Raw genomic sequence first — 25,746 nt, 5'->3', positions numbered from 1 at the left:
AATCTATTCTCGTATAAGTAGTTAATTTAATCATAATGACTATAACTTAATGACTGCAACTGTATGACTTCATATATGTTAATAATAATCTATTTCAGACAAACCAGCTAGAGAGCAGCACGGGACGCAAGTGATGTCTATAGCCTTTTTAGTTTATGAGTTTTTTCTCAAATACATGAATAACTTCTCTCTTAATACATGACATCACTTTAGCTCTCATGCTTTAAGCACACTATGAATTTAACCTAACAAATATAAGTTATATTAATCAACCAAAAATCAGATGAGTAAATATTAGGTTGTACTTATAAATTATTTTAACCTAACAACGCAAAGAAAACCCTTTATTTAGTGAGTGATTTGGTCAGTATAACAGACAAAACTACATTCAGTAAATTTTCTCATTTGAAGAGGACGTCACCACGAAGATCTGTTCTCGCGCGTCGCTCCCCCCCCCCCCCTCCCCCCACACACACACACACCCTGTTCAAAACAATACTTCTACCCTTTCCCACCGCAGCGCTGCGATGTCACGTCTTTTTATGTGTGCCGTCCCTCTCTGGCGCCTGTGTTAGACATAAATACGGGTGGTCGGGGCGGAGCCTCCGCTTCTTTCGGGTTTTAACTTTGATTAATGCTTTTGTAGTAAAATTTCACTTGCGTTGACCTCTACGACGGGAGCCTCACGTCTGCATGACTGAGTTCAACTTAGAGTTTTCAGTTTGTTAATAAGTCAAAGCAATCACGTCATGATTTTCGTAATTGGTTACCTTGAAACAGTACAGGCTCGTATAACTTTTTAATGTATCTGTACTTTAGGTATAACTTTTTATGTGCTGCGATACTATAAACGTCAAGTAAGAGTGTTAAAAATATGTGTGCGTAGTAATTCTAAATTGTTGTAAATTCGTTTTATATTTCCTAGAGGCGTAATTTTTCAAATATTTAGTGTCATAAATAGCTTCAGACACAAAGTATAGAAACGTGATTGAAATTCGCGCTGTTTTGTATTTGCATTGAATATTTTAATTTGTCAGTTTTGAATTGGCCAAATTTTGCCATGCTAATTTATTTACCCATACTTGTAATTTTACTAAACTGTTTAATTTTTGTATAATATTTAAGCATAATTTTCCTCTTTGATTTTTTTTTTAATAAAAATTACCGGAACGTACCTAAAAATTATCTGCTATTATATTCATTCCTTAATTACTTTATAACACATTTTCTGGTGCTCTGCACTTTGGTTTCTGGAACCCACCCTATATATATGGTTTCGACTTTCTCGTAGTCTTGTAGTCTGTCGGGATTCGTGTGGTCCCGGGCGCTACACTATCACTTTAAATATTTTTTACTGTGTTAAGAACCCAATTAAAGTTAAATCTTTAGTAATATTTGGAGTTGTATAAACTGCAATCAAATTCATTCTTTTAAGGACTCATGTGACTGAGAACATTTAGTTGAAGCATATTTATGGACATACGCACTTTTTGGACATATAACATATGGACATATGTCATCATAGATAATACACAAGAATAGACAAGAAAGATATATTCATAAATGCAAAGGAAAAAAGAAGCTAAAGTCAGCCAATGGCAGGTGTCAGATCTTGCTGCCTATTTTTTTTTTTACTAATTCCTGCCACAGAATTATGTGTGCTGTCTTAAGCATTTAACGGTTGACTGGTTGGCTTTCCTTTTTTATATATGTGTATTCATTTTTCTTGTCTTTTCCTGTGGATTATCTACGACATACAGTGAAAACCAGAAAAGGTGTAGTTGCATATAAATGATGTAAATGTAATTGAATTGAATTGTTGTTCACAACATTAGTAGCTGGGCTGTACTGTTGTTGCAACCCTCAGTATCCCTACTATCTGGTGGCAACCCTCCTATCTGGTGGCATCCCTCCTATCTGGCGGCATCCCTCCTATCTGGCGGCACCCACCTATCTGTTGGCATCCCTCCTATGTGGCGGCACCCCGCCTATCTGGTGGAATCCCTCCTATCTGGCGGCATCGCTCTTATTTTGATTGCACCCCTATCTGCCGGCACGTCTCCTATCTGGCGGTATCCCTCCTATCTGGCGGCATCCCTCCTATCTGGCGGCACCCTCCTATCTGTTGGCATCCCTCCTATGTGGTGGCACCCCGCCTATCTGGCGGTATCCCTCCTATCTGGTGACATCTCTCCTATCTGGCGTCACCCCACCAATCAGGCGGAATCCCTCCTATCTGGCGGCATCCCTCTTATTTTGCTTGCACCCCTATCTGCCGGCACGTCTCCTATCTGGCGGTATCCCTCCTATTTGGCGGCATTCCTTCTATCTGGCGACATCCCTCCTATCTGGTGGCATCCCTCCTATCTGGCGGCACCCCTACTATCTGGTGGTATCCCTCCTATTTGGCGGCACCCCATCTATCTGGCGGCATCCTTCCTATCTGGCGGCATCACTCTTATCCGGCGGCACCCTTATCTGCCGGCGCCTCTCCTATCTGGAGGCACCCCACCTATCTGGCGGCATTCCTCCTATCTGGTGGCACTGGCGGGTGTGGGTCTGATCCCTTTGGGGTAGGTGATTGCTCTTTTGAGGTGTCGGAACTGTTGCCAGTTCTAGTATCCGAGACATGTTCCAACAGGCCCACAGAAAGGGTGCGTGGATGCGAATATATAGCCTCTCCTGCACTTATGGCAACCACCTGCCTCCTCGTGGCACCGCTGATGGGGGTGAAAGTGGTGACTGTGTAGGGATGGGTAGCCCCTACCTCCAGTCATAGCGGAAACCCTGTTAACTGAAGGTGGCTCTTCCGGGAATACCCCTGCCTCAGGCATCCTCAATTGTCTGGTTGGGTACTAGAAATGGTGGAAGGGCTTTATCTGCGGGCAGCAGCAGACAGTGATTGAAACCTTTCTGGGTGGTTCGCCTGGGCCAAGGCCTGTAAACCTGGGCTATTGCCTCATGTCGGGGGAGAGACCGTGATAACTTCTAGGTCCTCCACTCCCCCAATCGGTTCGAGATGGCGGACCAGACGTCACCGAAATTGGTAGTGGCACGGGGTGGACCTATTGTGGAATAGGCCCCGCTGAGGTTTCCTTTGTCGGCCCAGGACCACAATTGGTGTCGGCTTCGTACTAGGCGGTGGGGGCAAGCACGAGGGTTCCCTAGCCCAGAGACATGCTGACGTAGTGAGCGACGGAGACAGCTCCGGTTACCGGCCTGGACAGCCGGGAGAGGATGGATAGGCCTCCACCGGACCGCGGGTTCGCTGGGTGGTTTGAGGAGTCTCAGTGTGAGGTGGGAGATCGGGGCAGGCACAGAAGTGATGACAACTCCGGGGGGCTAAGGGAGCATCCATCTTTCTGGTTAGCCGAGTGAGGTAGGGGGTCGAGGTGGTACACATGCTGGGATGGGTAGCCTCAGCCCCTGTGTATAGCCAATGCTCTATCGCCCTTCCTGATTACGTATGCAGCGTGATCCGCATCCATGCCTGTGGGGGCCCCAGCAGGGTGGTATGGCCTTTTGGCTAAGAGCGCGGGGTTAACAAAGAAAAGGGATGTACTTTACTCTAATTTATTAATTCACTTATTCAATCAAATAGACTCGATCTTACATTTTGTTATATATTATATTCTATTTCATTACATTTATGTAAGGAAATTTACAGATAATACATCGCGATAGTGCTTTGGAACTCTATGTGTCAACACAAATGCTGTTACCAGATATTTACTACGTGTTAAATGTGGGTTGTGAAATGTCACGCAAGACTATTTACACTTGCATAATGTTTTATCGAAATTATGTAAACAATGCAGTAAACATGAGGTGACAAAATTTGTGATAAAACATTAAATCCAAGACAACTAGTGGGATAAATTTTATATTACAAGAAAATGAAATTGCCAACATGGCATGTGAGTCCGAGTCTTAATTCATTCATTCATTCATTCGTCTCCTTTAAACTTGCACATGCCACTCACACTGTAATTTGCTTCACATATTCTAGCGTATGTCCATAGTGTGATTGAACTGCTCTGTCTTTCAGGCCTGGATCCAGCACAACCGTTGTTCGAAGACTTCCCCAACGAAGTTCTCCTCGACCCGTCTGATGCCGTGTTTGTAGACATTGTGCACACGGATGCCGAGCAGTTCCTTCCCTTCTTGGGACTAGGGGTGGTCAAAGCCCATGGTAAGAACTTTAAGTTTTAGAGTGAGCCATTGCATGAATTTGACTGTACAACTTAATTTAAATGTACAATAATTTTATACCTATTGTAGAGAAAACATAAAAGTAATATCAACTTATAATAATATTTTATGTGATAATTTAAATTTGCTTACATTATCAGCAGACTTTTATCAATTAATGCTTTCTCATTTCCATAAGGGAAAAAAGATACAATAGCTTATACATTTATATTCAGGATGTTAATTAGTTAAATTAATGTTTAAATATTTGATTTTCCTTTAATTTTATTGAGTACCATCTTGAAAATCCTTTTTTTTTTTTATCACAGAAAATCTGAAAAATTTTAAAATTTATACAAAACTAATAAATTATATTTTGATAAAAATTATTTAAATAACAACATTACACATATCATTATGATTGCCATCTTGGATTCTATAAATCTTGCACATTTCGTTACGCCCTCCATCTTGGACATAAATGACATAATTATTGCGTATTTTGTTACAGACACCATCTTGGATTCCAGATCGTTGCACTTTACGTTATGGTCACCATATTGAAAATTCATAATTATTATGATAGAAAATCGGGAAAATATTTAAAATTTATAAACTAGTAATTAATCAAATTTTAATAAAATATTATTTAAAACATACACTTACATCCTCGGATCGAACCTGATGAGGTCAAAATAAAAAATATCTACCGATCCTTCCTCCATGGAAGCTGCAGGCAGACTGAACTTCCACCACTTATGCCAAGGTATTTATATATATATATATATATATCGCCAGCTAATATGATTTCAGGTCCGCCATCTTGTTTTCGTCTACTGGAGGCCACCAAATTATTTTTGTCTGCTAGAGTGCACTGCCACCATTTTGTTTAATTTTTACCCGCTAGAGTGTAGTATTCATTTATTATTACTGTGGCAACCGCCATCTTGAAATTTGGATGCTATCTTAGAAATTCTTAATTATTTTGCTATAAATTCTGGAAAAATTTCAAAATTCATCAAACAAATCACTCCTTAATTTATTGATTGATTCGATTAGTTCCTGTACTCGGTTCTATCCTTGGGCAATGCAAAAAAATGTAATTTTATGTAAAAAAAATAATAATTTCAATAAAATATGGTTGTAAATCCTAAAAGAGACTTAATTTTCTCATATACCAGCCTACTGTGCTGCCAAATAGTATTTTTGGCACAATTCTGAATTTGAATTTTTTAAATATTCTGTCGCCAGTCATTTTAATTTTTTTTGCTGATAGAACTTAAACTTTTTCCACCTCCTGTACACTTCCGTTTAATCTTTGTCAAACCTGTCTCCCCAATCTTTCCCAGCATAAATCTAATTAGCCAACCATCTAATGACCCAGCAAGTACTATCGTCTTATCACCGCCTTGGTGCAGATACGTCGCCTGAAATTCGTCTCTGAGCCGTGACCGGAAGTGCTATGTCCTGCAAGCTATTAGGGCAGGCTGTTTCTAAGACCTCACCTGATAAGAGCACTACATGGCATGATCTAGAGTCATTTTCACCAAAGTCCAGTCACGCCTCCGGGCTCAGTAGAGCCTCGTTCCCACTGTCATCGCAGTTTCCTCCCCTCCCCCCCACTTCTCTCCAGCCTTTCCTGGGAACTAGGGCCAGTTCACTGGCCGGCCAATAACACCTGCCTGTCTCAAGGTCTCGACACTAGTCTTCGAAAGTACAGCCTCTGACCTCTAGTGACAGAGTTGCGAATTATTTCCCCTGGGTATTTGAACGCCCGCTAAATGCCTGCCCCCTGGCGTCTCCCGCAAGAAACAGTACCCCGTAGTTCCTTTCCAGGCCACCAGAGCGTTGGACGAGTCCCTTCCATAAGCCCAATGATTTAGCAGTCGCCTCGTGTGAGTCGATCTCTCCTGGTTTCGGACACCCCTCAGTAGGTCGCGCTGACATCGGCCAGTACTACCAACTTCGAGATATCGAAGTCAGTATTTCTCGACAAACCCCTCGGTAATCTTCGGAACCTTTCGGACTGGAAGCCGAAGCCTCCTGCCTTTGAGTTCGCTTCGAGCCTTGGCCGAGGACGGACGCGTCTAGCGGAGCTGCGAGATTCCAGGAACAGCCTGTTTGCTCGCACACAGGCCAGGTGGTATTCCCAGGTTTTTTCTAAGAAGTGTAAGCGTGCAAAACAACCCGGGTTGTAGCTAACCCTACAGCCTAGCCACAACCCGGCTTAATACCGGGTGCGTGGTCAGTGGGTGTTAGTGCGTTGTAGGGTGTAACTAGCGACATGACTGACCAGTTAAGTGACGAGCAGGTGATGCAGGAGTGTATCGATGTGCCCCTGCCGAGCGACGACGAACAAGAAATGTCTAGCGACGACGGCTTTACAACAGTCGTCTCAAAAAAACAAAAAACGGGAGGAAAGGACGAAAGACTGCGCCCCCCACTGACGAACCCCGCGATCGCCAGGCAGCAGGCCGAGCGACTTCGCAAGCAGCCCGTCAGAAGGGCAAACAACTCGGCCAGTCAAACGGCCGCCAACACGTCCGCAGGTTCGAGCCCTGCCCCGCCAAACCCTGCCCCTCAGGCAAAGAAAATGCAGGTGAAACCCCTGTATGTATTTGTTGATTCTGGCCACAGCTACCCGGCCATTAAAACAGTGCTGGATGCAGCACTGCAGGAGCGCTGGTCGTGCGTCAGTCGCGGCCATGACCAGCTCATGATTCACACTGCCACTGTGGAGGAGTACCACAGGGCAGTGCGTGCACTGGAGCAGGCCGGAGTGCAACACTCTGTGCTGCTGCAACGGGACGAGATCCCGAACAAGTTTGTGTTTTGTCGAGTGCATAGCAGCACCGACAAACAATTCATTCAGGCCGAGTTCGCCGCAATGGGTCTTCCAGTGCAGAACTTCTGGTTTCTGTACAACAGGCAGACAAGGCAGCCTATAAATAAGTTAGTCGTAGAGCTCCCGAAGGCCGTAAATCCAGAAAGGATTTACGACCTGAAGTCATTCGGAGGCCTCAGCATTCGTGTTGAGGACTATCGACACCCCAAAGGCCCCCTCCAATGTGGCAACTGTCAGAGGTTTGGCCACCCCGCAAAAGGCTGCAGAGCCTCCCCTGTGTGCCGATGGTGCAGCCAAGGGCACAAAACCGAGGTTTGCCCCCAGGGAGGTGACAGGACGAAGGCAAAGTGCGCGCGATGTGAAGGCCCGCATTGCGCCAATTACAGAGGCTGCATGGCCTACAAGAGGGAGAACTGGCGTCACCTCCCGCAACAGGAGCGGAAAGACAGAGAGCTGCAGTCCAAACGCGCATTGCGCGAAAACAAGCGAGCAACAGCCGCGGCTCAAGTCCGCCCGCCCCCACAACAAGCCGGCCCCTCAGGCTACTGCCCCCAGCCCCCAAGGCAGCCGTGGCGAGCCCCGAGCTACCCCACCCCCCCGCAATGGCAGAGCCCTAACCAATACTCAGTGCTGAGCGATAGGCATGAACTGGAGTATCCTGTCTTGGCAAACCCACCCAGACCTAGAGGCCAGCCCCTGCCCCAGAGGCCCCCGAAGAAACACCATTCGGGGCACAAAAACGGTAAAGGCCGGGCGCAAGGTCAAGTGATGGATCAGCCAGGTACTACGGCGCCACCCAACTCCACCACTCCCCCCAGTGATTCCAAGAAAGTCGCGCCTGGGCAACAACAAGCCAGCCCGTTGCAGACTGACTCACCAACAGTAATGCCAACTGCTTCAACGCAGCTAAATCCCGCGGAGAAGCCAGCGATGGACGCGAGCGACTTTCTGAAGCTCGTAGGCCAATCGGATGCCATTACACAGGACCCTAACCTGGCACACGTCCTGGAACCAATGGGCATTTTAATGGCTATTTGGTGTAATCCGTCCAAGTCAATAGAGGACAAAATAAAAGCCACCACGGGCTTCGTGACAGCATTAGCGGCCAGCTTTAATGCTGCACACCCTTAATTTAGGTTCTGCCATTAATACTACCCCCGTAGACAGTAGATTAAGTACCATCCTTTACTGGAATGCGCGAGGAATTAGAAATAAAATAATCGAATTTACCGATCATTTAATTAAACATAATATTAGAATCGCGGCGATAAACGAAACACACTTAATTCCAACAGATCGTCTAACTATCTTAAATTACACTATTTATAGGCGCGACCGCGATACCAGAAGTGGAGGGGTTGCCCTACTAATCCACAGAAGTATACAACATAGTGAATTTCATTTACCTGAATTTAATAAATTAGAAGCTGTGGCAATTACTTTTAAAGTCAATAAACAACAAATTGTGCTTATTTCGATGTATGCACCACCGGGCAGGTCACTAACTGAAAACGAGCTGGACATCTTATATGGCTCAGCTCCCACATTCCTAGCAGTCGGCGATATTAATGCCAAACATAAAGACTGGAACTGTCGGAGCAATACAGCCAATGGCCTACTGCTGCAAAGACACGAGTCTAACAAAAATTATCAAGTACATGCTCCCTCAGAGCCCACTCACGATAGCGGAGTACTAAGGCACAACCCCGATATTTTAGATATTGCATTAAATAAGAGAGTTCAAACGGGATTCGAACTCAGAGTCTTTCACGAAATGTCGTCTGACCACTTTCCAGTACATCTACTATTCGATGACGTGGACACTGACATCAGTCCTCCGAGAAAAATTAAAGACTACAAGAAAGCTGACTGGAGAGGCTTTCAGACGTATTTAGTCGATAATTTGCCTGCAGCCGATGCTGCCAACTTCAAAACAAAAGATAACATCGAATCAGCAGTCACTGAACTTACAGTTAAAATTCAAACTGCAATTAACTCGTGCATCCCAGAAAAGGTGGTTAGATTTAAGCAAGATGAACTGCCGGTGTATATTAGGGATTTAATTTCTCAGAAAAATAGATTAAGGCGCGAATATACTCGACGTAGGCAGCGCGACATTAAAGCGAGAATTAATGAATTACAGAAAATAATTTCCGATGAAATAACTCTATGGAGGAGCAGCCAATGGGAGACGAAAGTCTCTCAGCTACAGGTGCAAGATGGTAGCACCTGGAGTATGACAAAGCGATTCCTTCATAAGATAGATAAAATACCTCCACTACAAACACGCACTGGGTTCGCTTTTACACCGACAGACAAAGCACAAGCCTTCGCGAATACCCTTGAATTAGCCTTTCAACCTAATATCGAACCCTGTGACCCGCAATTTAATGCCAGAATATACAGAGACCTTACAATTAAACTTAATCAGCCTTTAACCTCAAAACCTTACTTAACTCAATCTCAGGAAGTTAAACAGGCTATCAGGCGTATGAAACCACGTAAGGCACCGGGAAACGATGGCATTCAGGCAGTAGTCCTTAAGAAACTGCCCGATGAAATTTTGGAATACCTAGCTCAATTAATAAATGGAATACTTAAACTACAGTATTTTCCATCGCAGTGGAAAGAAGCGAATGTGATAGTTTTTCATAAATCCGGAAAAGATAAGACACTGCCCCAAAATTATAGGCCCATTAGTCTGCTGAGTACATTGTCAAAAGTAGCTGAATGCATAATTCTACAGCGACTAAATACTCACATTAAAGAAAATGACGTACTGCCGGACGAACAATTTGGTTTTCGCAGCGCGCATTCAACAACGCATCAACTGGTCCGTATGACAGAACAAATAATAACTGCGTTCAATCAGAATAGCTATAATCTCGCAGCGTTTTTGGACATAGAAAAAGCCTTTGATAGAGTACTTCATGAAGGCTTAATTTATAAATTATATAAAACTGGCTTCCCCGATTGTTATATTAAATTACTGGCCTCGTATTTAGAAAATAGATCGTTTAGAGTCACGACAGAAGGAGCACAGTCCGATTTAAAAATAATTAAAGCAGGAGTCCCACAAGGCAGCATCTTGGGGCCGGTTTTATTCAATATTTATATCCACGATATGCCTAAGCCCGCACACCGATCAGTTCAGTTTGGCTGCTACGCGGACGATACGGTATTGTTTAGCAGATCTAGTATTCTAGAACTCGCAGCAGACAGATTACAAACCGCGTTAAATTCAATAGAACAGTGGTGCACAAAATGGCGAATTAAGGTAAACCCTACTAAATCAGAAGCTATAGTTTTTACGCGTAAACATCTCCCGCCACTTGAAGATAGACCACGACTAACACTTTTCAATGAGCAAATTCCTCACAAAAATGTGGTTGAATATTTAGGCGTACACATGGATAGGAAACTACTATGGCGCGATCACATAGAGGCGAAAAGAAAAACAGCATTCACTAGGCTCATGACCCTCTACCCCGTCATGAGCAGACGTTTAGGTAGCTCTGTTAAAAACGGAATAATAATTTATAACGCACTAATAAAACCAATAATCACGTATGCAGCGCCGGTGTGGGCAACAGCAGCGGAATCTCACTTAATCAAGCTACAGAGAATTCAGAATAAGAGTATTCGTATTGCGACAGATGCGCCTGTGTATTGCCCCGTAAGGGCTATACACAGAGAGCTCAAACTCGAACTTTTAAAACATTATTATTTCCGAACTGCGCAAAAATTCTATGATAAATGTGCCATAAGCAGAAACCCATATATTTCATCACTGGGCGAACAAGATCCAGAGTTGCATGGAAAATATAAAATGCCAAATTCAATCTTGGCTCACAGACCTCCGTAGTGTGCTGTGGCTGGCTGAGCGATCGGCCAATCAGTCTCCCGCGAGTTGAACTTAAATTATAGACATTAACGAATAATTTGCTTATTCAAAATGGTCCGAAGCACGCAGGTGTAGGTTCGGCTCCCGGGAGTTCACTGCCTGTGCTGTTAGGGCTGACTCCCTATGCACGATGGGCATGGCCCGCCTGGCAGGCTTCACCTCCAGTGCCGGTTGTGTTTCTGAAAGACATGGGATTTTGAATTACAAGCTTGCAACAATGCCAGAATGCGAATAGGTCTTGACTTAATTCACCTGTAACTTTATACACCGACAGTTCCTCTATATTTAACTAGTAGTATAGTAGTAGATATTAGAGATTTGTAAATTAGTAATAAGTCCTAGATACTAAGTAATAGTCATCAAAAATATATATTTCTAAAATAATAATAAAAAATCTAAAAAAGAAAAAAAAATTAAAAAAAAATTGTTTAGTTCTTATTTTAGTTTTATCTTAAGCACTGCACGTCCATCCCTGAGTTGGGTGTTTGCATATTTCGTAACGAAATGCCTAGTTTGTAAGTCATTTATCTTTTTTCTGTTTTAGTTTCTTAGTTTTTTAGGTGCTGACTGGCGGCGGAGTGAGTGGTCAGTGCAACCACTCACCACCAGGGACGCTTGCGTCCCTGGTCACTAAATACAGTCCTGGATAAAAAGCAAAGCGGACTACGAGTCCAAGTTCCCAACCCCCGCATGGTAGACTCTTTTCTACTCTGTCCAACACTTCATCCAGACCATCCTCTGTCTCCTGTAAACTCCTACACGTAATGCATGCCAATTTGCATCCCGCATGAATGTGCCCAGGGTTTTCCCTGTGTCTATGCAGGTTTTACCTGGGCCCAACCTATCTCTAGTTATAGTCTAGATTTAAGAGTGAGGGGAGTTAGTCATGGCGCCAATCGCTGCCATGGCTGGCCAATCCCCTCCTAGCACATGATGCATGCGACCCTCTCCTTGCATGGCTAATCCCAGCATGACTAGGCGTATAGGCTTCGGCCTGAGACGCACCTAGGTCCCTCCCTAACCCGGACCCCTCCAAAATACACTTAGTTTTAGTTAGGTTAGGAAAAAACAAAAAAAAAATCCTGCCTTTCTTTTGATTGTCGTCGTCTTTTAATTACGAGTCGCTGCCATCCCAAACTTACTTCGCGCCGCGACTCCAGACTGACCACGCCGCATTGTCGGCATCAAGACTTCACTCCGGTCGTTGTTTAAGATGTAATCAGCTCGGCAAAGGATGTGACCCTACAACTTTAGTAATTAGTAACTAGCCAGTCTGTGTACCTCGTAGAAGTAGTCATGCTTCGTTAATCATACTTTATTATATTTTCTATTCTTTTGAATCATGGAAACGTCCGTGACAACCGCGGGTTCGTGAGCTCCCCACCCTCGCTGACGCTGGAAGCCATCTCCCTGTATGGTGAGTTTTTGACAACCTTTATTCCCCGACCATCATCGTGGTTAGAAGGCATTTTCTGCCTATTTTGCCGAATGTCTGTGAACCAGTTCTGAAAATGTTTGTTTCGGATCTGTTCACAGACAGGGTCCAAGGGCCGGATGAGGTTCCAAGGGTCGGATGCGGACCTAAGAACACCGCCCTTGAGTCCTTCCTCCAGCAATCAGGACGACTAAGGCGCCATGACGGCTCGTTAGCAGGCCAACTTCGGCCAGCAATCGTCAAACCTCTAGTCCTTCAGTTTTTTTTATATCTTCAGAATAAAATTAAATCACGACGTTGAAAAGATCGGAACACCATAAATTTTTCTTTCGGGACTTTAATTGCTCTAAGTGTTTTGGGATTGTAAATAATTAACCTGTTAAGTAGTATGTAAATGACGGTCCTGAAACAGGATTCAGGATGTGGTTTCGGTATCGGTGTCCGCCATCTTGGATTGTGACGTCACGGCGGCCATCTTGGATGACCTTGCCCTTGACCTTTGACATTGACCCCGGCGGCCATTTTGGATCCGCCATCTTGGATCCACCATTTTGGATGACGTCATTTTGTGTTCTCGAACATTCCAGCGATGTGTTTTCCGCCATTTTGAATTATGACGTCCCATTGCAATTTCTGTTACGGTCGCCATCTTTAACTTTTTTATTTATTATCCGATTTTAATGACTTTTTTTTAATTTATAAAAAAATTAATTTAGTAAAATTATAATAAATTTTTTATAATAAATATACATTTACGACACAGAGTTCGGAGTCCTAGGTTCGAACCCGACGAGTGCAAAAAAATAAAAATGGCAACCAATCCAACCCTCACAGTGGCTGCTGGCATACTGGACCCCACCACTTTTTTTCAAAGCATATATAACATCATCTAGTGTGACGTCATGACCGCCATCTTGTCTTCATATGCAGGAAGCCACAATCTTGTTATCGACTACTAGAGTGCTCTGATGCCATGTTAGTTTAATTCTTACCCGCTAGAGTGCAGTAATAATTTATTATTGCAGCGACACCCGCCATCTTGTCATATGGACGCCATCTTGGAATTGTGTAATTATTTAGCTAGAAATTCGGGAAAAATTCCAAAATTCCACTACGGCCCAGGTACTGTCGCAGTTCTGGTGGAGGCCGTAAATTTCCAAAACTATCGTAGTACTCGGCCATTTTTCCCGTCTTTACATAAGCCACCCAGTGCGTGCCTCGACCCGCCGACGTGTCTAAATTAATGATGGCATGTTCGTGCGCCGCGGAAATTTGGTATTTTCAGTTTTCGAGCATACCTGAACAAATCTATATTGGTGAGCGGACGTTTCGGCAAAGAACTTAGGATTTTTTCATTCGTTTCTTTCTCATGCCTCGACCTGATTTGTGAGGTTGCAAGTAGAGTCCTGGGCTTTTTTATTTTTTACCCATGGCAATGGCTTCCATGCTGGCATTGTGTCGCTGTGCTTCTTTTAACTGCTTGCGCTCATTATTCGAAGTGTTGACTGCCCGCACTATACCGCTCGTTGCACCGATGAGGCCGCCGAGAGCACCCAATGCAGGCAAAAGCAAAGGAAGAAATCCTCCTATAATCTTCTTGTCGAGAGTCTGTAATTTTTGCTTGGCTTTTTGCACGTCTGCACCAGTCTTGCGTTTGGTCTTGCGTGAGTTAGTCTTTGATTTTATGGAGCTGGCTCGACGAGCACCCAGTCCTAATTTCGTCTTTGCCTTCATGATTTTAGAAACGCCCCACGCTGCGATTTTCTCTCCTAGTCCCGCGTTCGACGATTTACTTATATCTTCGGCTTCCTGTGCCAATATCTCGTCGGCCCGGTGTCTGGATTCCAGATCCTTGCTTAATGAATATGCGATATCGTGCTGCTTGCACTTTTCGTCGAGAGAATTAATGCCCACATCACCGCGAGCTAACCTTTTCGCTAGTTTAGTGCCGGGGCCGCAGAATCTGTAGCCGGAAATGTGTAGCTGGAATGGCAGATTTTTTATCAGCGAGTTCACGGGTCTTGCACCGATGTGTTTTTTGTTCTTACCTCTTCGAGTCATTACGCAAAACTGACCAGAAAGTATAAATGTGTTTGATTTTATACAATTACTTTAGTACAATGCAGGTCGTCAAGCAAGACGTGTGTTTGCCCGTGCGCATTACGCAAGACGATGTATTTAGTGCGCGTGAATCACGACATGGCTTACTGTTGCCTTCTGCTGTACGTTGCATAATGGCGGGGTCCGTCCAACTGCGGCAAAACGTGCGTTCTGCTGAGTTTACTGGATGAACCAAACGGTCTTCGGTTCGAGAACGTTTACTTGTATTTCAAGTCGTTGCAACAGCCAAAGTACCAACGCTTGGCTGCTGTTCTACGCTCGGTGGATGGTCTGGAGTATTTTCCGTTTAGCGATAATACCGATGTTGTACCTCCAAGCGAAACAAAAGCCAATTCCGTGTTTGTTTTCGACGATGTAATGTGCGAGAAACAAGGCATAATACAAGAGTACTTTTCCATGGGTAGACACGCCAAGGTAGACTGTGTTTACCTGTGTCAGACGTACGGTAGAATACCCAAACATTTGCTGCGTGATAATGCGAATGTCATAGTTTTGTTTCGCATGGACGAACTTAATTTACGCCACGCTTATGACGATCACGTAAACACCGACATGACATTCCAGGAATTCAAAGACATGTGCTCCTTGTGTTGGAAAGAAGAACACGGATTCATAGTTATAGTCAAAGACTGGCCTCTATATAAGGGCAGGTACAGACGAGGTTTCGATCAGTTTATCGCAAAACATGAGTCATAGCATTTCGAAATTCGGTCGTAGCAGTCGAGACTTACGTACTGCTCTCAAGTCTTATGACGGCGATATCCGCAAATTCATTTCGCTACTGGCTCAAAAAGTAGACAGTGTGAAAAAGGAATTACTAGAGTATCTCGTTGCCATCGACCAGCGTGTGGAAGCCTCGGATTCTCGAATTCGCGACATGATCGAAGTATCGAATGCACAAAGACGTGACGATCTGAGGACTTTTCAAAGTAGTCTGAAAGCATCGCTATCTCACTTGTCAACAAATTCAGATTTGGCCAAACACAAGAAAGAAGTTTCTGCGTACGAATAAAAAAGTATAAAAGGAGGTCTTGCAATACGTTTTCAGCCAGTACAATGTTGGACCAGGCCAGTGGCCTTCATCGAGCTATACAGTCCGTGAAAAATATTTACTTGCTAGACGAACCAGACTTGCACGTGAGATGGCAAATGAGGAGATATTTAAACCAATCACTAGTCGCCTCGACGAACTTACAAAAAAGGAAGAACCATCCATCATTGTGAAGACAGAAGTTGAAGATAAAATGCCGACTGTATAGAAGAGAAAGTATGAACCAGATCGAGAAGAAGAGGACTTAACAAGTACAGAGTCCATGCACAAGAAGAAAATACTGAAAAAGGGACATCAAGTTAATGCAATGGTCCGACCATACCTGATATCGTTTACGAGCCGGAATAATGACACGACCTACGGAGTGTACAGAAAACATAATAAATGGTTCCTCGGTGCTAAAGAAATAGACTTTCTACCAGGAAATATCGTGCGCATAGCAGAGTTCAAAACGCGCGGGACTCCGGGTCTGTACGAATTGCTGTTTCGCAGGGAGCCTAAAGGATATTCTCACAAAGACTTAGGGGAAGTCCGGGCAAAGCAAATAACTTAATTTTAAACTAATATCTGCATGTCACTAAATAACTCAGGTGACTGAAAATTGTTGTGTTGATTCGTTGTTTTATGTACTATTAAGTTTTGCCAAAATTAAATTTTATTTTAAATTATACATTGTTTAAATTATTTATTTTAAAGTATCATACACATTATTCGCTTTGCCCTTGTATAGGTCCAAAGCGAATAAGAGTAAAGGGCAAAGTGAATAACAATGATATCAAAAACAATATTAAGCAAGTACAATTTAGCTACGACTTGACAGCTTAAGTAGCAAGTTATTTCTCTTGTAAATAATAAGCTTTAATTTGTCATATTTCATTTTTTTTTTCATAAACAATATAGGCTGCAAATTAACTTTCTTAATGTTAATGTAGGCCCTATTATTTATATTGCAATATAAAAGTCCCAACTAAAGCATATTCTGAAATTCTGTTACACTTTAAAACATCATGCTTGGGATGTTGCAGCGTTATATTTAAATTCTGTCACCTCACTCACACTCACGACACAAATATTGTCCAGTTCCACAATATGAAGTGCAGGACTCATGACTCCAGAGTTTGCACAGAGCACACTGAATCCAGTCTTCTGTTGGGGGATCCTCATATGGTGCTTCACATATTTGACAACTGTATTCTGATGCTGTGCTTTCGACGTGTTTTTCACTCTTCTTCAGTATCAACAATTTTTTCTTTGCTGAAACGTGAAGAGTAGTGCATTTTTTAGCATTTTGTTTCAGTTTCAACTTTTGGTAGACCTTAACTGGAGTGCTAGTCAGTACTTCAGCTTGCTGGGATTTTCTTTTTCTTGTGTTTTGCTTGCGAGATGCAATTGGCAGGGGTCTAATGTCTCTTGGACTAGTCCTGGAAGCACCTGATGGTCCTGCTTCACCTTCTAAAACATTTGAAGTGCCAGGGACAATGCTGGAACAATAATTGCTATGCACTACTGATTCTCCACTACCATTTTCATTTGCATTTCTGTCTGGCACTAAAGCAGGAGCATAATCTTCATCACCAAAGATATTTGGGTTGTAGGGCCACAAGCCAGCAGACTTGAATCCGCTTACAGCATTCTGTGTTGAGGCAGCTTTCAAGTATGCTGGGCAAAGCAATTTAGAAATATCGTATTGGTTGATAACTCTACCAGCATGGTTCTTCTGAAACGAATTTACTTCTTGTTCAAAGTATTTCTTCAAAGGCCCGTAAACAGCTCGGTCAAGAGGCTGCATTTTGTGAGTGGTGTGTGGAGCAAAAGAAAAGACACAAAAACCACATTATTTTCAGTGGCAAACTGAAGGGCAGGGTAAAATTTGTGTGATTCGTGGTTGTCAAGCAAAAGCAGAATTTTTTTTTCTGGTTTAGGGCGGACATGTTCAACAAAGAATTGCAGCCACTGCAAGAATGCTTCACCATTACTCCATCCATTGTCTGTGCACGTTGCTTGTGTTCCTGGTGGCGCATCATCCAGCAGTCTCTCTAGCATGCGCTTTCTAGCAAAAATTAAGAAGGGTGGAATGAAACCTCCAGCAGCATTACAACAACAAATCACCGTAGTAAGTGTTCCTCTTTCTGCACTTGAGATTATTCCTACCTGTTTCTTTCCACAAACTGAGAGAATTTTAGGGGGTTTATTTGTTGTCGTCTGAATGCCTGTTTCGTCCATGTTGAACAATGTGCTTGCACTCACATTATATTTCTCCATCTGGTCCCATAAAATCTTGTAAAACCTATCAACTTGCGGCCGATTAAAGCCCCTTGCTCAAGCGATTGTTGTCGGTTCCGGCTGTCTGAGCGAAATTTCAGGATGCCTTTGCTGAAATCCCATAAGCCACTCATTACCAGCACTACGATTCTTATCCCAGTTTGATGGATGAGCTATGTTGTTCTTCTGGGCGAAGTCATATGCTAGTCCCATGAATTCACGTCTTGTCAAACCGTAAAAGATGCTGTCCTTTTCTTGTATATATTCTAAAAGTTCAATTTATTGTTCATTTGTGAATACAGTTCTGAACCTACCAAGCCGCTTTTTGCTTGAACCTGACTTACAATATCTATAAAGAGTTGCAAAGGGTATTCCATATTTTGTAGCAACAGAATTTATTGAATTAACTTCACATTCTTCCATCGCTCGTTTCATGGTTTCCTCCGACCAGTTTCCTTGGTTGGTTGTTCCTTGTATTTATACACCATCTGTGGACAGAGTTAATTTTGATATAAAATGTCGTATACTGATTGTATGGTGTAATATTTATGAGCATTACGGAAAGTATAAAAAATTATTAACTTATTATAAAAACACATAGGCCTAAACTTAGAATTTTTTTTAATTTATTCATTAAGTGCGAGTTCCTACCACAACTGTATGCTTGCAGTTATAAAATTATGCCAGTAAACTAAAAGTTTAAGAACAACAAATATGTGGTAGGATTAAAAGCACTGGAAGATGAGTGTTTAAAATCTTAGTATAAAATAAGTTTTGTATAGAGTAAAAAGTTCCTGCTTCGTAATTATAATACTTATATTTTATAACTCGGTTTTTATACAGTTCAATATTTACATGTTAAAGAAATTTAACCGTTTTTTACATACAGAGAATAATATATAATTTACAAAAATAAAATTAATTCTAACATTGTCAACATTCCACGAACAGCAGTTTATTTTCCACTGTAATTTTCGGTGTTATTCTGCTGAATGATACGACATGCACACTCGGGACACTTTAAATATCACTATGAATCATGTTTGTATAACAAAATTGTTGTCAGGGCAAAGTGAATAGCTAATAATATTAATCCGGGCAAAGTGAATAGCTATTCACTTTGCCCTATTCACTTTGCCCGCTTTGCAGCCATTACAGAACAATGAGAGTAAATAAAATTTACTGACACATTACTATTTACGTTATATGCTATACATGTAGGCCATTGTATGGGTATCATATGATACAGTAATAATTATTCTGTCGTTAAAACTTCTTGAGTAGTTTTAAAAAACTCACCTTTATAAAATCTTAACAAATCTGGCAAAATCTTTTGTAATTATCTGTATGCGCCGTTCCTGTCGATGTCCATCTCGTACCGAGTTCCTTCGAGGGCCGATAGGTAGCTCCACCTCCTGGGCGAGTAGGCTAGAGCCATCTGTTGTCATTCAGTTAATACTGCCTTTATTCGTTTTACCCGGCCTATTCTCTTTGCCCGGACTTCCCCTACAAGAGTACAAAAAACTGCTAGAGCTAACCAATGCACATTTTCGTGAGAACGATCCAGATAGTGGTGTATATAAAGACGAAGATCATGAAAAAATCGACATTCTCGCTAATCTCTTCAGTGAACTAACGATACATGGTGAAGGTTTAAACAAGCTAGAAAGTGATCAGGTATTTGACTTTGTATATTGGGACGACCCCAATGAAGTAGTTGATCGTCTTAGAATTCTACATGCTTCGCTTAGTGTAGGAAACTATTCGCACATCAACGAAATAGTCTCCATACTTGAAGAACTGAGGGAAGCCGGCTACATACAATGAGTCGAACCGGAATCGCTCGCGAACTTCATGCTCCTGCTAGACTGAAATACCTTCGTCGCAAAGTCGTAGTTCGTGGAATTGATGATTTATTCCAGGCGGACCTTGTTGAGATGATACCGTATTCCCGATTGAATAAAGGTTTCAAGAACATGTTGACAGTCATCGATGTTTATAGCAAGTTCGCTTGGGCGAGACCTGTAAAATCAAAGACTGCAACTGACGTAGCCAAGGCCATGAACAATATTTTGCGTGATGGACGTGTACCGTCGCACCTGCAAACGGACCTCGGGAAAGAATTCTACAATGCAACCTTCAAGGCTTTGATGAAGAAGTATGGCATTAAACACTACTCTACATTTAGTAACGTCAAAGCCACCGTGTCGAAAGGTTTAACAGAACTTTGCGTTCCAAGATGTGGCGGCAGTTCACGGCTAACGGAAATTACAAGTGGCTTGACATCTTGCCGAAACTAATAAGCGAGTATAATTCCACGGTGCATTCTACCACGAAAATGAAGCCAAAGGACGTAACGGACAATCGCCTGCTTCAAACAGTGTTTTCCAACACGAAGAAGAAAGATCCACGAAAGCGTAAAGCTAACGTCGGTGACATTGTGCGAATCTCCAAGCAGAAAGGTATCTTCGAGAAAGGTTTCACTGCGAACTGGAGTCCCGAACTTTTCCGTGTGACACATGTTCGTGAATCAGAGCCTAGGACCTACTACCTCGAAGATTTGGACCGCAAACCTATCCATGGTGGCTTCTATGCCGAAGAGATTCAGCCTACGTTGTATCCCGATATGTACTTGGTGGAGAAGATTATAAAACGAAGAAATGGACTGTCCTACGTCAAGTGGTGGGGCTTTCCACCTCGCTTTAATTCGTGGGTGGCAGATGCAGACATCGAGAAATCCACAAGACTTTAGTAATTTGTCTGTGTATTTTTTTGTACTTGTAGTATGTAATAAAAGTATTTTAAAAGAACTTGTGGTGTTTTTATTTTCTCAAACCTAACATTTTTTTAGTATTTTTTAAAAATTTTAAAGTTGTTTTGTATCGGTCAGGGATCGAACCAAGGACTTTAGTCGATCTATTCAATCAGTATATTTATTGACAATTTATTTAATGAATTTTTGAATTTTTCCCGAATTTCTTGCTAAATAATTACACAATTCCAAGATGGTGTCCATATGACAAGATGGCGGATGTCGCTGCAATAATAAATGATTACTGCACTCTAGCGGGTAAGAATTAAACTAACATGGCGTCAGCGCACTCTAGTAGTCAATAACAAGATTGTGGCTTCCTGCATATGAAGACAAGATGGCGGTCATGACGTCATACTAGATGATGTTATATATGCTTTGAAAAAAAGTGGTGGGGTCCAGTATGCCAGCAGCCACTGTGAGGGTTGGATCGGTTGCCATTTTTATTGTTTTGCACTCGTCGGGTTCGAACCGAGGACTCCGAACTCTGTGTCGTAAATGTATATTTATTATAAAAAAATTATTAACATTTTATTAAATTAATTTTTTTATAAATTTAAAAAAAGTCATTAAAATCTGATAATAAATAAAAAAGTTAAATATGGCGACCATAACGGAAATTGCAACGGTGACGTCATAATTCAAAATGGCGGAAAACACATCGCTGGAATGTTCGAGAACACAAAATGACGTCATCCAAAATGGCGGATCCAAAATGGCGGATCCAAAATGGCGGCCGGGGTCAAGGTCAAAGTCAAAGGTCAAAGGTCAAGGTCATCCAAGATGGCCGCCATGACGTCACAATCCAAGATGGAGGACCGACAATCATAATCCACCGCCTGACGCCTCTTTCAGGAGCCCCTATTATATACTACTCTGTTAATTGTTCTGATTTTATTTTAATTGTAACTAATGATTAATGGTAGTTTTATAATTAGGGCTGGCCCATTTTTTAGATAATTTGATTTTATATACATGTTAATGTAATTGCAAAATCTTAATACATTTGTCAATAAATATATCAAATATTATCTTATTGTGAAAGTAGTCGAAAGTTAAATAAACATAGAGGTACTTATATCTAGACGAAATCATTATTTTGCCTTTTGAAACTACAAGATCCACCAGTTACACAAGTCATTAAGAGAGAATGAAGTGTGACAAAATAATAACAGAACTTGGGTTCACTCTGTTATTATGGAAGTAACACTACTATAAGCCGTTATGACCACGATATTGGTAATTTGTATTTGTTGACCAAGAAATTCGGGAAAAAATTCCAAAATTCATAACAAAAACACTTATTAAAATAATGATTGATTCGAACGATATCCATCCTTGGTTGATTCTCGGCCAGTGAAAAGGATAACTAAAGCTTAAAATAAAGTTTTTATGAAACGACACACATTTATTTTCCAATATTAATAACAGTAATGTTATTTTAATTTTGTACAGCTCAATTAAAACAGAATAGAAATTAGCATTTTGCTATCGGAATTAATTTAAAATATCAATAAACTGTACTAGTCCATACACATAAAACATAAACACGACCATTTTCGTTACTTCTACATTTATTTAACACGGTATGGATGTTACACAGGTATTCAGCATATCCTCTCTTCACGTAAAGCTACTTTCGTGTGTGATCCGTGGAAAAAGCATCTGTCTGCACTCTGCTTAAAATAAATTGTATATTTTGTTTCCCATTATCTTTCGCGAAGTTTATTAATCAGTCATCTAAGATAAAGAACTCTGGACGAAATAAAAATGCTGTCGCGATGCCTAACATGGAAGTTTCTTTTTCGATGCATGAAATATATCCCAACCAGTTCATGTACAATGATATACGTATAGGCCAAGAGTCTTCGCACCACGAGACCAGGTCAGGTACAATGTCAGACGTATATTCCAGATGTCTCCGAACCAAGAGGCCAATTATGTCCTGAGTAAAGACTTGGACGCACATTAAAAAAAGGAAGTATATTCAATAAAGAAATTAAACTCGTCAAAGACGAACTATATTTAGAAGCACATTTGACAAAATGAAAACAATCCAGCTTTGGACAAAAATTGAACTCAGTAGGATACAATATCATCGCAGGGATACGATCCCGTCGCGGATATATGGCACAAGGATACGATCTTGCCACAGGGAAAGTATTTGGCTCCAATAGTATTTTGCTCCAAATGTCATTGGCTCCAAGTCATTGGTTCCAAATTTCAAGTCTTAGGCGAAAAAGCTTTGGCTCCAAATGTCATTGGATACAACAGTCTTTTGATCCAACCGTCTTTGGCTCCAAGAATCTTTGGCTCCAACATTCTTTGGCTCCAAAATTCATTGGCTCCAAAAGTCATCGAATCCAAAAGTCTTTGGCGCCAACTGTCTTAGGCTCCGAAATTCATTGGCTCCAAACTACGCATGGTCGGGCACACTCGTCACGTATTGCAGACGAGTGCTGGAGTCAGGTTGCTGATGGCCAGAATTCTCGTCCACGCGCCGTCTCTTATAAGTCAGGCAATTGCACGTCTTGCTGTGCGTAATATGTGTATCTTTGCGAGTAAACTCGCCCTGGCATTTCATGCATGTAAATGAAATGCGACCAGGATTTAACAGGCACTGGATTTTCTAATGTCGTCTGGCATCATGCCCAAACATGAATTCCTACCCGCAAAACTTGCACCGTGAACCTCCTGTTTGTCCAGCGTGCCAACACAAGTTATAATGTGGCGGGTAAAATTATCTTTCCGCGAAAACGTTATGCCACAGATATGGCATGCTGACCAATGTTGCGGCCAGGATTAGCTTCATGAACTCTCTCGTGCCGTCTAGTATTACGGCTTACGGAAAACAATTTGCCACAGTAGGCACACCCATTCCCCGATGATGGTGCACATACTTGAGAAGCCCCCGGTGTGGAGAGCTCGAGGGCTCTGGACACGGGCTGGCAGGATCCCGAAGTCTAATGCTCGGCCACGGGAACACCAGACGCAGTTCTCTTCATGATGAAGTCTGTAACACCAGCGAAAAAAAATATAGCAATAATAACAGCAAATTCGCACACACAGCGAGACAAATAAACATACATAAAGACAAACACACACATACATACAGAAACAAATAAACATTTACATACATAAAGACGAACACAGAAACAAATAAACATACATGCAGACGAACAGACAGAAAAACACGCGAATGAAAAATTAAATAAAACTTACCAGAAGAAAAAAACAGACAAAGAAAAGTGTACTGCACGCACGCTCGAAGAAGGACTGGAACGCCGTACAGAGAACTGGTTGCAGAAACCTTAAACATAGAAAGGGTACCACCTGACTAAGTAGCCTATACATGCACACACTTAATTTTTTTGATGGTGGGCCATATATGTTTTTTTTTTCATGTACTGACCTGAAATGTAGCAAATCTGCGCTGGACTCCAGAGGGCAGACAGATGCTTTTTCCACGGATCACACACGAAAGTAGCTCTATGTGAAGAGAGGATACGCTGAATATTTGTGTAATATCCATACCGTGTTAAATAATTGTAGAATTAATGAAAAAGGTCGTGTTTATGTTTTATGTGTATGGACTAGTACAGTTTATTGATTTTTTTCATTTAATTCCGATAGCAAAATGCTAATTTCTATTCTGTTTTAATTGAGCTGTACAAAATTAAAATAGCATTACTGTTATTAATAATGGAAAATAAATGTGTATCGTTTCATTAAAACTTTATTTTAAGCTTTAGTTATCCTTATCACTGGCCGAGAATCAACCAAGGACGGACCTCGTTGGAATCAATCATTATTTTAATAGGTATTATTAATGAATTTTGGAATTTTTTCCCGAATTTCTTGGTCAACAAATACAAATTACCAATATCGTGGTCATAACGGCTTATAGTAGGCTGGTATATGAGGAACTTAAGCCTATTTTAAGATTTACAACCATGTTATATTAAAATTATTATTTTTTTACAATTAAATTTTTTTAATCGCCCAGGGATCGAACCGAGGACAAAAACTGATCGAATCAATCAGAAAATTAAGGAGTGTTCCTTGCTGAATTTTGGAATTTTCACAGAATTTGTAGTTAAATAAGAACCTATTTCCAATATGGCATCCAAATTTCATGATGGTGGTGCCACAGTAATAATAAATGAATACTGCACTCTAGCGGGTAAAAATTAAACCAATATGGTGGCAGTGCACTCTTGCAGACGAAAATAAGATGGTGGCCTCCAGCAGACAAAAACGAGATGGCGGACATGACGTCATAATAGCTGGCGATATATACTCATATATATCAATATAAATATATATATATATAAACCTTGGCACATATGGTTGGAGTACAGTCTGCCTGTGGCTTTCATGGATGAAGGATTGGTCACAATTATTTATTTTATCCTTCCCGGGTTCGAACCTAGGACTTAAGTACATGTGATAAGTAATATTTTATTCAAATTTGATTAATTAATTTTTTTATAAATTTTTAACAAATTTCCGATGATCTAGCATAACAATTACGAATTTTCAGTATGGCGACCGTAACGAGAAGTGCAACGATCTGGAATCAAAGATGGTGTCCGTATCAAAATGCGCAATGGTTATGTCATACATGTCCAAGATGGTGGGCGTAACGAAATGTGCAAACTTTATAGAATCCAAGATGGTGACAATAACAATATGTGCAAAAGTGTTTTTAAATAATTTTTATTAAAATATTATTAATTAGTTTTTTATAAATTTTAAAATTATTCCCGATTTTCTAGCATAAAATATACGAATTTTCCAGATTGTGGTCGTAAAAAATTGTAAAACAGTGATGTCATGAATCAAAATGGCGGAGTGTTCTAGAAGACAAAATGGCGGAATCAAAAATGGCAGAAAGTTCTAGAAAACAAAATGGCCGAATCCAAATGGCGGACCCAAGATGGTCATTGTGGTCAAAAGGTAAAGGTCATCCAAGATGGCCGCCGTGACGTCAGAGCAATCAGTCATTGACCCCATCCTCAATCCTCAGCTAGAAGCCAGTCTTCAGATCCCCATTTATACTCTACTTTTTTGATTAGTGTACGAACAACAAAACCATTGATTATAGAATTCATTAACTTAAAGA

The 25,746-nt window shown here is 41.5% G+C and overlaps 1 protein-coding gene across 2 annotated transcripts in view; it reads left to right on the top strand.

Annotated features, from left to right (window-relative positions):
* LOC134531092 (pancreatic lipase-related protein 2-like) overlaps positions 1–25,746 on the top strand; it is a 163,283-nt gene that overhangs the window by 67,120 nt on the left and 70,417 nt on the right. For both annotated transcript variants that reach the window (XM_063366628.1, XM_063366629.1), the window contains exon 8: positions 4,049–4,192. In XM_063366628.1, the coding sequence (XP_063222698.1) occupies positions 4,049–4,192 (144 nt within the window). The remainder of the gene's footprint in view (positions 1–4,048; positions 4,193–25,746) is intronic.

Source organism: Bacillus rossius, chromosome 3, assembly GCF_032445375.1.
Source record: "Bacillus rossius redtenbacheri isolate Brsri chromosome 3, Brsri_v3, whole genome shotgun sequence".
Lineage (NCBI taxonomy): Eukaryota > Metazoa > Arthropoda > Insecta > Phasmatodea > Bacillidae > Bacillus > Bacillus rossius.
The sequence above is the reverse complement of the archived record's forward strand: the minus strand, read 5'-3'. Positions and strand labels throughout refer to the sequence as shown.